We start from the raw sequence: 14821 nt of genomic DNA on the forward strand, positions 1-14821 counted from the left end.
AGAGAGGGGTAGTTTCTCACTAAAATAATAAAAGACTTCTAGCTAGAAGTCTTTTTATTCCTATCTGAAAGCCCACAAATTCGTCCAACAACCGGTTTTTTTTCTTTCATCTTTTTCTCGCAACTCGATGACCAATTGAGCCCAAATTTTCACAGGCTTGGTATTTTATGCTTATGATGGGATACACCAAGTGAGAACAATGGTCTTTGACAATTACCAAACGTGTACAGTGCCTTGAACTGAAAAACCAACTGATTTGGGACAAAACCTGATTGAACAATTATTTTGTAAACTCGTTAATTTCATTTACCTGACAAGTCGCAACCCAAATTCTTAAAATCCGGAAAGTTTATTTCATAAGATTTAACTTTGATCTTAGCATTGTGACAGCCTTTTTTGAGATTTATACATTTTCAGATACATGTTTGTAAATAAAAAAATTAATAAGGGAATAAAAGAGTAGCGACAAGTTCTTAAACTGCCGTTAAAAAACAGCGTGGTCGTGGTGACTACTCTTATTCCCATTCATAAATGCTTTTTTGGTTTAAAGGCGTAATAAAGTAAGAAACTCTGTAAAACTTATCCATTTTGCCGACGTGGTTGAGCTCTGTACGTATGTGAATTTTTATGACTGAAGACCGGTTCGTACTTCTTGCGAATGCGAATGCGATACGAATGTTGACGTCACAAAGTTGTGTTGAGCTCAACTCTCTTGCGAATATCTCGGCGAAAGAGGGGTTGTGACATCAAATTCACATCAAGTTCGCATCGCATTCGCATTCGCAGGAAGTATGTACCGGGCTTCAGACAGTTTTCGGATGCATTCATGTGCATAGTATGCATCTAAATGTATCCGAAAACAACCGGTTATAAACCGCTCCGGCTGGTATAAACCAGCTTAAACCATTTAAACACCCTCACGTGACGCGCTGTCTCCAATCAGAAGACTTGCAGTAGTCGAGTCTTGAAGTGACCCAAGTACATGTATGCACTGTAAGCTTGGATGGGTCGACAGTCAGTAGTCTGCGGGCTCTGTCGATGTTAGAATATAAAAAGGCCCTGAAATGACAGACACATTGTTGGAGAGGAACTTTCATCAAAAGAAATCCTGAATTATTTCAAAAGAATCGATGGACATTTGCATCAGATCAACTACAACATGTGAAATAGTTTCAGAGGTCCATCGAAACACAGATCAACTCTGCAAAGCAGACTACAAACATTGGTTGGAGAGGAACATTCATCAAAACAAATCCCAAGTTATTTCAAAAAAATCGATGGCCATTTGCATCAGATGAGACACACATTATATAATGATAATGACCAGGGACAAGGTTTTACATTTGCATGTTTTATTAAACTCAGAAAATACCAAAAGATATGATATTAATGCTCCAAAAATGTATCGTCGCATGAGAAACCATATGACGGAAAGATGTTCAACATAACAATTAACATAATCAATTTATTATAAAATTTGATTGCATTAAGATTCATCAAGGTCAGAGTTCTGTTCTAAGATTTTGAAATCATACACATCTAACAAAATGCATTTTTAAGAAAAATGGAAAAACAGTAAAATTAAAACATCCAAATGCTACAATAGACTGAACAGGTGGTTTGAATCAATGCCAACGATTGATGATTTTGCCTATAAATAGTTAAATTTCGAGATTAATCATGTCAAATCACTGATCAAAATCTAATCTATAGATTAACTTGGTCCTTACAGAATGCGTAACTCTAAATACAAAGTACAAACAAAGTATTTTAAGACCCACTCCTTCAATGCTTCATGAAAAGTCTTCATTAACCCTATGGACTGATGATCAAGGTGGACAGTGTGTGGATGGACCCCTTTGTACTTGCCAGCTATAAATAGTGCAATGTTAAAGGAACACGTTGCCTCGGACCGGTCGAGTTGGTCTTTGAAAAGCCTTTGAAACCGTTTGTTATTAAATGAAAATGGTTAGATAGATAATTTAAAAGTATAATAATGATCCACACAAGAATCAGTCTAAATTGCATGTCTTTCCTTATATGTCGCGAACGAACACGGTCGGCCATTTTCCATAAAATGGCCGACCGTGTTAGTTCACGATGTTAAAGGAAAACCGTGCAATTTCCAGTGATACTTGTGTGGATCATTATTTTCTACTTTTAAAATATCTTTCTAACGATTGCATTTCATAACAAACGGTTTCAAATGCTTTTCAAAGACCAACTCGACCGATCCGAGGCAACATGTTCCTTTAATCGCAAAATGACTCAAAAACATTCATTACATAATTTCTCAATAACAAAACTTTTATAGACCAAGGCGTTAAATCTATCATGTGAGACGAGGAGGGCTATTGTTTTTAACTTTCCATCAAAAGCTTGCTTGGAATGAAATGGTATAAAATTGTTTCAGGCACCTGAGATATATTAATGTTTTATTTCTGTAGCCTGGCGAGGCACTAAAAATATGTAATTATACATCGAGAAAAAAACAAAATATGAATCTATTACGATTAAATTATAATAATTTACATTTTACAAATTTAACAGTTCAATAACTGTTTTCACGTACAATAAATTTTGTAACATTCCTTTAAAGGCACTGGACACTATTGGTAATTACACAAAATAATTATTGCATGTAGCATGAAAACTTACTTGGTAATGAACAGTTGAGAGCTGTTGATAGTAAAAACTACTGTGAGAAACAGCTCCTTCTGAAGTAACTCGATTTTTGAGAAAGAGGTTAATTTCTCACTCAAATAACAAAATACTTTTCATTAACATCTGAAAGCACACTAAAAGATGCAACTAGGGTATTTTTTCTTTTACTATTCTCTTGCAACTTCGATGACCAATTGAGTCCATATTTTCACAGATTTGTTAATTTATGCATATGTATGTTGGGATACACCAAGTAAGAATACTGGTCTTTGACAATTACCAAAGGTGTCCAGTGCCTTTAAATGTTGCTCTCACTTTACATGCATATTTGAAGTTGAAGTACCCAATACTCAGAAATTGCCCCACCTCAAAATTATGCTTTTGTGTTTTCCCAAAGTACATTGGATAATGCTGTAGTTTTAACATAGGCAGTCATCTTCATATGAACTGTCAGATTTAAATTGAGATTTGTCGAAAATGGGAAGTTGTCAATTTCTTAACGATTTTGCCAACTGTACCTCATGAATTTGTTTTTGTTACTTTTTAACTTATAGTACATATGTGTAGATGCTATTCCTCAAACTAGCCAACGCTAAAAATGCAATAGCGCACTTATCAATAATCTACAATTAAATTTGTTTAATTAACAAATCATTTACCTTTAATTTCAATTTAGAATTATTTTATTTACATGGTAATCGCCCTCATTAGTTCAGAACCAGTTTGGAAGGACATTTATAACTTTAAAATGTACAGATATTTGCTCATAAAAAGATATAATTTAAAAGCTTGTTATTATATTATTATGACATTTATTGCAATTTTCCTTCACAAATACCTTGAAACCAGAATCAATTCCCCTAACATACATGACATATAATGAGGAGAAAACAACTCGTCGGTATTGTACATGGTTCCAACTTCAATTAGTATCAGAAGATAACAGCTAAAAAGTAATAATCTTTCAGCAACAGACCACATCTCCAATAGCGACCCTTTATTTGATTGTTCATTTTTTTTTAGACTGTGACCTTTACATCAAGCAATCTCCGTACGATACTTTCCTGTTTTCAAAATCAGGCCAAACAGTAATTCACCCAATAAACTTTGAAACAAATATTCTCTTAACCTGCCGTCGATTTCACCAAACTCCTCCTAGCTTAGGATTAACCTTAGAACTCAGGGACGAGTGGAGTTCAGTATTCATAGACGTTAGGTAGCAATGAACCCACCCTAAGTTAGGACGGGTTACTCGTCCTAACCCCAGCATTTCGTGAAATCGGCCCCACGGGCTATGTAAAAGGAGTTGGTCTCCATAATTTAAATGTAGTCCCACTTACCTTGCAGGAAAATCCTGTATGTCAAGCGCCTTGAGCGTCACTGAGTGACGGATATGCGCGACAAATATGCGCGCTATATAAAAAAACGCTATTATTATAAACCTAGTGATAAGGAAGAATATGTTTAACCAATCCTTTAACAACAAGGAATAATATTTCAACATCCTTTATCAAAGGGTTTCGGTACTTTTTGTAGATCAAGTTTTTGGCCAAGCCATGAATTCCTTACTCACTGTGAATGAAGATGTATGTAGTATAATTTACCTGTAGAAGTTTCAGCTTCATTAGTCGTCAAGTTTTTGAGAAAATAAGTAAAAATCACAGAGCATTTTCTTTCAGGAGCGTCGCACAAATCCTTGTACATGCTAAAATAATGTTTGTCTCACTGCATGCACCGAGACGAAAATGGTTTTGTGAAATTGTTTTACTCTTTTTTTTAAAAAACTGCAGCACCTCAGCAAGTAATATTTGAAGGGAGGCTTTCTATTGCCCCTATCTTCAATCTGTGTACGTTTAATGTAATCTGTGGACTTTTGTGTTTTGTGATTTAAAAAAAGTATCCAAACCCTTTAAGTGAGTCTTTATATGACACAGGTAATGATTGGAAAATTTTATGAATAACATTAAATCCCAAAGTTCACTCAAACTGCTACCAGAACACCATTTCCTTGTAAAGCTCAAGAAACCTATCCCCAACACTAGATTTATTTCTGTGATTTGCTAAACAGAAAGAACAGCTAAAAAATCCCTGACCAAAAACAGCTGCGATTTTCAGTTTCCTAAAAAAGAGAGATGATGATTACAACTAAATTTCATAGCTAAGTTGTACTGAAACCTAGAGGATGCAGCAAACAGTTAAAGTTTTTATACACAAGTATTTAGGAAAACACAAACCAATAAAGAAAGACAATATTTTAAACTTCAAACCCTAATTTTATAAAAGTTATGGCAGTACACAAATCAGCAACCAACGGTTGTGTTTGTGTATTAACATTAGGCCTGCGCGACTAGTGCGGCTAGTGTCATACTGTAGTCGCGACGATTAAATCATTTGTTGAGTCGCGACTACCAATTTTCGACTACTCGGTTAATCATGCCGCCACGACTACAACAAAGATAGTCGCGACAACTACAACAAATAGTCGCGACAACTACAAAAAGTAGTCGCGACCACCTGTTTGGTGAACCAATTGTGTTGCTCACAATTATTCACGACAATCAAATTTACTTACAAAACACAATCAGACTTCAGTGACACAATCCTTCAATCCTTTCAGCTTGAATTTTACTATATTGCGCTTGCCGCAAACCTTGCCACAATGCATCTTAGACACGACTAAGCGAGTATTAGATTTTCCTAGTCGCCCATTCCTAATTAACATAACTGTGTAATCTTTCTGTGACAAATCAACACACCAACAATTAGATCTCAAAAACGGTGTCCTTAAAATGCAAATAATATGCTGCAGAACCTGATATAGAAAAATATGTAAAAAATCCACTGTAGGCGTACATGTGAGTATATAGAGCCACGAGAATGTGCCAAGTACCGGTATACCATTCATTACATGGGAAGGATATACACGCAGCGGTCACCTCTTCTTTGTTGCAGGCACAATGTGAATCTGTACAAATCAACAAAAACAATTATTTATAGGCTTTTAAAGGCAGTGGACACTATTGGTAATTACTCAAAATAATTATCATCATAAAACCTTTCTTGATTACGAGTAATGAGGAGAGATGGATGGTATAAAAAATTGTGAGAAACAGCTCCCTCTGAAGTGATGTAGTTTTCGAGAAAGAAGTAATTTTCCACGAATTTGTGACACGTGTGACAAGGTGGTTTTTTTCTTTCAATATTATCTCGCAAATTCAACGACCGATTGAGCTCAAATGTTCACAGGTTTGTTACTTTATGCATATGTTGAAATGCACCAAGAGAGAAGACTAGTCTTTGTCAATTACCAATAGTGTCCAGTGTCTTTAACTAATTTTATTTCTTTTTCAGCATACAGTACAACTGTTTAAATGACACAGTTCACTTCGAATTGGGCACTTTTGGCAATACAAGTGTTTATGGTTGGAAAGATGTTTTAAAAGTAGAATTATTAATGGTGCACACAAACATCCCTCTGTTTTGGGAGTATGCAAACCTACAAATGAACTGGGTCTCCAAGCTATTGTGACAAACCGCTCAGTGTTAAAGAGCGCCCTCAAAGCCTGCTGCAAGCGTTGCCTCAGTCAGTTTACTCAGTTAGTCCACTATTTCACTTTGCAAACCCAGGAAGGAAAAATGGGAACTAAGCAAACAAAGCATTAGGACAGTTTCCCTGAAAGAGTTCATATAAAATAATAAGTATAATTAATACTTACATTTGATAATATGACCCAGTTTTTGGGTTGCTCTATCACCCTAAGTCTTAGCTCCACCACCTCCCCAATGTCAGCGTCAACGGTCCCAATAGCCTTACCATCTTGAAATTTGCCTGGAATAACGGACACAAGATGATTAAATCACTAGAATATTCAACTTAAAACTGGATCAAATGTGCTTTGGGAAGAATAACTGCAATCAAAACACAAATACTTTTAACATGTTTTAAGGCAGTGGACACTATTGGTAATTACTCAAAATAATTAATAACATAAAACCTTATTTGGTAACGAGTAATGGGGAGAGGTTGATGGTATAAAACATTGTGAGAAACAGCTCCATAGTTTCTAAGAAAGAAGTAATTTTCCACTAATTTGATTTCAAGACCTCAAGTTTAGAATTTGAGGTCTCGAAATCAAGCATCTAAAGGCAAACAACTTCGTGTGACAAGGGTGTTTTTTTTTTCATTATTATCTCGCAACTTTGACGACCGATTGAGCTCAAATTTTCAAAGGTTGGTTACTTTCTGCATATGTTGAGATACATTAAGTGAGAAGACTGGTCTTTGACAATTACCAATAGTGTCCACTGCCTTTAATATCCTCTTTAAAACACATCATTGCAATAACACAAGCTTTGATCATAAACTGAAACAGCATCTGTCCTTGAGTGTTTAACACACATTTCATGTAACATTTACATTGGCTTGGCTCATGACAAGATCAACGTCTGAAACCAAAGCGCTTCAGAGTCGTATCAAACAGCTGCAACAGTCGATCTTTTGACAGGTGAAAGTACCGTACTACAGAACTGTTTTGACTGACTGCAACAGTCTATCTTTCGACTCCTAGTCGGGCTGAATGGAAGTGTCTCAACAGACTTAGAACTTCAACTGGCCGGTGCAAAGTGTAGTGCGGATACTTAGACTCTTAAGACGTGACCTGCATATGTAAGACAGAGCCACAAACTATGGATCACCTCCTGAGATGCCCCCTCCTGGAGCAAGAATGCAAAACTGAAGACCTTGCAGAGAACAATGATATTGCAAGGAACTGTGTCCAGTTCCGACTGAAACACAATATCTCATTTGTGGACACGATAAGAAGTAGAAGAAGACTCCTAGCATGTCCAGTCTCTCCCAACTGTTTTAGACGTCAAACTTTTCATGGACTTACATTGGTTCGGCGCGACTCTGGAGCGCCTGTCTGAAACTGGTGTCAATTGAGTAGCATAACCCACAACTCAACCATAATAATAATAATACTAATAATAATAGTAAGAGTATACAGTGCTTGAATAGCACTATTCCAAAGAGCATGATCATAGCGCTTTTACAATGAAAGCTTTACACCGAATAAATGCATGCTATATAAGAAGCCACTATTATTATTATTATTATTAGTAGTAGTAGTTTGACTTGGTAGGAGGTGCAATATCCTTGTCATACATGTAGTATTGTTATAATAATAACTTTCAATTTATATAGCGCCTAATAACTAACACTTAATTCTCTAAGCGCTTTACATTAGTGCCCTGGTCATAGGGCCAATAACATCCCTTTTTTAATGTTTCTCAGCTCCCTTGGGAGTATACAACCTGGGCAACAGTTTATATCGCTCCAAAGGCTTTTTCATTCACAATATCAACCTCTACCCTCGCAGGTACCCATTTATTCCCCCGGGTGAAGAGAAGCAACTATAGTAAAGTATCTTGCTCAAGGACACAAGTGTCACGACCGGGATTCGAACCCACACTCCGGTGAAAACGCACCAGAACTTGAATTCGATGCTCTTAACCACTCGGCCATGACACTATTACAAGCAGCAGTACATACAAGTACAACCGAAGAAACATATTTCCAAAGACCTTTCTTACCGACTTGAATGTATCCATCCTGGGTCCGATTAAACTTGTTGTCTTGATGGTTCTCTGCCTCTAAAATACCTTCTTTCTTGTCACGCTGGTAGCTTGGTAAAACTTCAACAGTAGTGTTGTAAAACTTATCACCTGGGTTCTGTTCATTGCTGCTCACAAATTGATATCTGTCAAGACAAAATAAATACCCGATAAAGAACAATGAACTCAAGCTCTTGTGTTTCTGTTCAGCAGAGTGTGGGTTCGGAAGTTGTGACACTTTTGTATTGAGCAAGACACTTAAAGGATTTGGGTACCTTTTCAAAATGTCCATAGATTAACATTAAACTTACAGGGTTTGAAGATAATGATAATGGAAAACTTCCCTTCAAATATTACTTACTGAGGTGCTGTAGTTTTTGAGAAATGAGTAAAACAATGTCATGAAAATACGTTTGAAAATGATTAAAATAGTTTTCGTCTCATGAGACGAAAATTATTTTCATGACATTGTTTTACTCAACACGTAATATTTTCAAGTTTAGCGTAAATCTGTGGACATTGTGTTTTTTGTCCTACAAAAGTTACATAGACCCTTTAACTATAATTGCTTCTCTCCACCCAGAGGTAAATGGGTACCCGTGTGGGCAGAGATGGTTCTTGTGGTTGGTTTAGCTGAGTTGTGCATTTGTTGCACACGCTGCATACTCCCCACCAGGGAGCTGAGATGGTTTAAGGAGTGATTTAAGGCAAAGTGACCAGGGGTTATAATGTGGAAGCGCTTTGAGATTCCCTTCGGGTGTGAAAAGTGCTTGATAAAACCTGGAACAAATCATTCCTAGATTTGCAAAGATCGTGGGTTTGAATCCCACCCAAGTAATATGCCCTGACATTTGTTCGCAGAGCTCAGGAATGTACCGAGTGCATGTATAACTTTCCATTGTATATTGTTAATTTCTTTAATTACTTGTCATTGTTCACTTGTTTTTTGTTGTTGCTGATTTTAAACTTATTTTAATATCTTGTTGTTTTTGCTGATTATCTATATTTTAAATGTTTCTCTGTAGTTGCGCCATGGAGCATTGTTTTCAATGGATATGGCGCTATATAAATTTTTACTATTATTATTATTATTATTATTATTATTATGTATACAGGGCTTACCAACAACGGTGTTTTGGGTAATAACAAAATTAATATTCTAAAAAACTATTGTCAATAAAATCAATCAATCAATCAATCAATCAATCAATCAATCAATCATAAATAATTTGCACCTAAATCAAAGGTTTGCTCAAAGGCGCTGAGGCACAGAAGAAATAACAAGTCATTGATGGTAGGCCTCTTGAAACAAGTGGGCTTTAAGAAGTGCCTTGAATGTGTTGAGTGATGTGATTGGGAAGTTTATTCCAGAGTTTGGGTCCATATACTGAGAAGGCTCTATCAGCAAAAGTAAATGACTTTTTGTGTGCTTTTAATATTTTTAAAATTGTATACTCAAAATGCCATTGGGTGTTGGACCACAAGTTTTTGAATGTTTTAAAGACATCGGACACTATTGGTAATTATCAAAGACTAGTCTTCCTAGTTGGTGTATCTCAACATATGCATAAATTAAACCTGTGAAAATATGAACTCAATCGGTCGTTGCGAGATATTAAGGAAAGAAAAAAACACCCTTGTGGCACCATGGTCACAAGAAGTTGTGTGCTTTCAGATGCTTGATTTTGAGACCTCAAGTTAGAAATCCGAGGTCTCAAAATCAAATTGTGGAAAATTACTTTTCCCGAAAACTACCCCACTTCAGAGGAAAACTGTTTCTCATAATGTTTTACACTATCAACCTCTACCCATTACTCGTAATCGAGAAAGGTTTTATGATAATAATTATTTTGAGTAATTACCAATAGTGTCCACTGGCCTTAAAGGAATTTGATTTAGAGACCTCAGATTTAGAATTTGAGGTCTCGAAATCAAGCATCTGAAAGCACACAACTTCGTGTGACCAGTGTGCGACAAGGGTGTTTTTTCTTTCATTAATATCTCACAACTTCGCAACCGATTGAGCTCAAATTTTTACAGGTTTATTATTTTATGCATATGTTGAGATAAACTAACTGTGAAGACTAGTCTTTGACAATTACCAATAGTGTCCACTGCCTTTAAACAAACCATAAACCATAATACGAGTTAACATATTGACTTACTCGCCAATGACGATCGGTGGAATGAATCTGAACTTGATGATGTCTCCTACTGATGGTGTAGTTCCCCAGAAGATGTCTTCTCCTTGATACGCTTTCAATAAGGTGAACTTCATGTAGTTGTTGATCGTTGTCGACACATCAGCATTGGGGTTTATGTGAGCAAATTGACGCTTGAACCCCTTTTTAAAATCTTTGTCCTAAAAAGATGCGAGAGAAAGGTTTTTAGTTTTGTTCTCTGTTATATGTTAAAAAAAAAGGGTAAATTTTAAAGTTTTGTATGGTCAGGTAGGCCTATAAGTAAAATGAAAAATTAAATTACAGGAAACAATGCTATATATATACAAAACCTTTGTTTGGGAGAAGTGGTAGTTTTGAGTAGAACTGGAATTGATTTAGTCTTGACATTTCAAACAGTTATCTCTGATCTTTTCTTGAGAATGGTTCTGGGCAGAATATACAGTTCCAAAAGATTATGACTCTAAAATCAATATAAACCAGCACGTTAATCCGGAGGTCGATGGTTTAATCCCACTCTGGTCAATTCTTTGTTCAACCGCCAAATCGACTCTAAAAACAGACAGATTGTATTGTGGTTGTAAACTGTAATTTGTTTTCTTATGGTTAAAATACATTGTTTGAATTAAGAAGGCTATAGTGCGAGTATACAGTGCTAACACACATCAGTGTAATATTATTGACCCCGGTATCGATGTGGTACCCGCTGTGAAATTATAGGATTTGAACAGCCTTTAGCTACCGGGCAATCTCGGTGATCTAGTTGGTAAGACACTGCTCTAGAATTGCAAGGGGCGTGGGTTCGAATCCCATTTAAGTAATATGCCTGTGATTTTTTCAAAGAGCTTATGGGAAACAATAGTATACAGTGCTAATACACATCAGTGTATTATATGGGTAAAACCAAGACTAAGGCCGTGTCCGAAACGACGACTTCGGCTACAGCTACGGCTAGATCGCGCGCGTCTGCCTATTCTTCAACACTGGTAGACGCGCTGATCTAGACGTAGCTGTAGCTGAAGTCGTCGTTTCGGACACGGCCTAACATACTTTATCCCCCATACAAATTTCGATCTATTAAAAATGGCTACCCTTGCCAATCATTCAAAAATTACAGCCTTTACTTCTTTTAGGAAAATAAACACAACAGTAAGCTTTATATTACACAAATGTTGAATGCATGCGAAAGACGAGTGAAATGGAATAGTCCAGATTTCACTGAATGATTATATTCTGCAACAATACATGACCAAAATGCATTCAACATTTGTTTGATCTAAAACTCATACATGGATCCTTGTCATTTGACATTCTTTGCACAATAAAAACAGGGAAGAACATGGAAACTTGTACACCTAACACTTCTCAAACCCCTTAAAACCCACAACGGACTGCTCCATGTAGACACAATTTTGCCTCGTTGGGCTGCCAAGGCATTTCCTCCTTGGTGAAGAGCACCCTATGAGGAAATTGTAAATTTCTACTGAAGCATTTCAAAGGCACAAAGGCAATGACCTAGGGGCATGGAGGCAATGACCTAGGGGCATGGAGGCAATTGCCTCTGTGCAGTATCAGTTATATAGATAGTTGGTAAAATACTGGAGAAACTATTCACCTTCAATTTTTGAACTTTCCCTTTGAGAGATGAATGAAGGCCAATATGCTGGAACTGAGATGGCTTGTAGCGTATTCTATAAGCAGCCTTTTCTCTGCTACAATGTTTCTAAATGGAGGAAGAGAATCAGAAATCATTACTCAATGACAACAAAAACATACATGTGACGCGATCAGGCAACACGAGTGGTTTCTTGTCGACATACAATGCCGGCCAAAATGCTTGGACCTCACCCATTTACCCCTGGGTGGAGAGAAGCATGTAGTTAAGTCTTGCTCAAGGACACAAGTGTCACAAATTAATTCAAACCCACAGGCTGATCAAACACCAGAGCTTTAGGTCAGCTTAACCGCTCGACCACGACACCCGAGCGGTTAAGAGCACCGGATTCAAGCTCTGGTGTTTGATCAGCAGGGTGTGAGTTTGAATCCCGGTCGTGACACTTGCTATGTAAAATTGGGAAGGTAGCGCTTTCTGATCTACCGGCCAGGCTTCGGACTGATGACACCCAAGCCTACATTCGTATGGACTGTGAAAGGGGTAACCCTGTTTCAGCCCTAGGAGTAGGTGGCAACGGCCTCGGGAAAAAAAACAATTGTAGCCCACAACTTGAGTGGCCTTCAGGCCTTGTGTGTCTGGCGACTTGTATAAAAAAAAAAAAAAAAAAAAAAAAATGTATATATATTTAAAAAATATATAAACAACTCATTTAGTTTGATCGCTCCACATTACCGTATATGCAATCATATTTTAATTGACAGAATAAGTTGACAAGATTAGCAGCAATGGTGATATTTTAAGTCATAATACAACTATATGATTATTAAAAGTATCTTGGGAGTATGAATAAAACCCAATCGTGTGACAGTGTCTTTACGAAATACAAACACTGGATTGTCAATTTGCAAGGTTCTACTCTGGTTCCAAAATGTGCACTGCTTTTGAATAACAGATTGTGAGACATAAATAGAAAGTTTCTGCAAATATTAATAACAAAAATATTGAAACTGTTTGAAGTAGTTTAAACCTTTTTTTTATCTCCTAAAAATTTGAAAAAAAGGGAAGCTTCTTGAATATTTGGAAAAACTTATAAAAAATGCTCCAGTCATTACGATGATTAAACACATCGGTGTATGGGTAAAAAACAAAATTAATATTCTTTATCCCCAATGCAAATTTAACATCTATTATATACCGTTGCGGTACCCGCTGCCAAAACATGGGATTCAAACTGCCTCTAGCTACCGGGCAACCTCGGTAGTCTAGTTGGTAAGACACTGCTCTTGAATTGCAAGGGTCGTGGGTTCGAATCCCACACGAGTAATTTACCTATGATATTTTTTCACAGGACTCGGGAAAGTACTGAGTATACAGAACACTTTGGTGTATGGGTAAACCAAAATTATAAACTTTATCTTTTTACACATGTATATATTTTACTTTTTATACATATTTCAGGGCATTTGGGATTGGGGTTTTACAGTTTACAGGCCAATTATACATGTACTTACAGGATCTTTTTCCGGGTTACAAACTTTCACATACAAAATGTGATCCAGCAGCCAGTCAATTGGCTTGTCTTTATGGAACATCAGAAAGAATTCTACTATTAAATTTAAGTCACTAGTCTTGAACATTTTACCTGCAGTTGAAAATGGAAAAAACAAAGGATACCTTTTAATATACAAAATAATGTTGATAATGGAAATGGCAGTCCTTAATAACGATAAAAATAGTCGGTTAATAACGATAAAAATAGTCGGTATTTATATGGCGCTTTATAAACCCGAAGGGCGTCTCAAAGTGCTGAAACAGTATTTTATGCAAGGTATGGGACTAAGTTTGAATTGTGAGATCTACTCCTTTTAGGTAGCTGCATGTTATGTTTTACAAGGTGCTGTGGCGCAATATTCCACCAATCCTTCCATAATATTGTCCTCTTTCCAACTCTGATATCAAAAGTTATGTGCTCAAATTTTGCTTCAATATGTACTGTGCTCTTTCTAGAAAACACTAGTTCATATCATTTAATCCAAGAGATATCTCACTACATCACACAGAGAAACAAAACGTCTGTGGAAGTGTCGTGGCCAAGCGGTTAAGAGCACCGAATTCAAACTCTGGTGTTTCTGATCAGCAGAGTGTGGGTTCGAATCCCCAGCCGTGAAACTTGTGTCCTTAAGCAAGACACTTGACCATTGCTTCGTCCTTCGGATGGGACGTAAAGCCGTTGGTCCCATGTGTGTGTAACGCATGTAAAAGAACCTAGTGCACTTATCGAAAAGAGGAGATTCGCCCGCTGTACATGTAGCACCTTGTAAACCCTTATAAGGTGCTAAATAATTGGGTCCCAGTATTCATCATTGCAATAGCCTATCATTCTGAGAGTTTGGTACCTTGTTTGGTAGATACAATACATGCGCTATATAAGACTTTGATATCAAATTATTAATATTACATCTAAAGTTTTTGAAAAGGCAGACTGTTCATCCCATGTACATAAACACGGCATATACCATTTATACTATACTGTACATGCCAGTGCATGCATACAAACCTGTGTAAGTACAGCTACATGTAGCATTGCATTCTAGGTGTAGTGTGTTGGACATATCTATGACCCCACTGCCTTGAAAATCAAGACTAGTCGGCAAATAAGGTTTATCAAGTTTATCACGATTCAGAATCGCAATGCGTTATAATAATAATAATAATAATATCAAAGTCTTACATGTCTTATATAGCGCAC

The 14821-nt window shown here is 36.7% G+C and overlaps 1 protein-coding gene across 1 annotated transcript in view; it reads right to left on the bottom strand.

Annotated features, from left to right (window-relative positions):
- Positions 1-4671: 4671 nt before the first annotated feature.
- Positions 4672-14821, bottom strand: part of LOC117293325 (alpha-1,3-mannosyl-glycoprotein 4-beta-N-acetylglucosaminyltransferase B-like) — a 29162-nt gene continuing 19012 nt past the window's right edge. Inside the window, exons 9-14 of the mRNA XM_033775591.1 lie at positions 13584-13714; positions 12073-12180; positions 10443-10639; positions 8257-8423; positions 6381-6493; positions 4672-5629 (exon numbers count right to left, since the gene is read on the bottom strand). Coding sequence (XP_033631482.1) covers positions 5597-5629; positions 6381-6493; positions 8257-8423; positions 10443-10639; positions 12073-12180; positions 13584-13714 — 749 coding nt within the window. The 3' untranslated portion in view covers positions 4672-5596. The remainder of the gene's footprint in view (positions 5630-6380; positions 6494-8256; positions 8424-10442; positions 10640-12072; positions 12181-13583; positions 13715-14821) is intronic.

The sequence above is a fragment of the Asterias rubens genome, chromosome 8, assembly GCF_902459465.1.
Source record: "Asterias rubens chromosome 8, eAstRub1.3, whole genome shotgun sequence".
Taxonomy (NCBI): Eukaryota; Metazoa; Echinodermata; class Asteroidea; order Forcipulatida; family Asteriidae; genus Asterias; species Asterias rubens.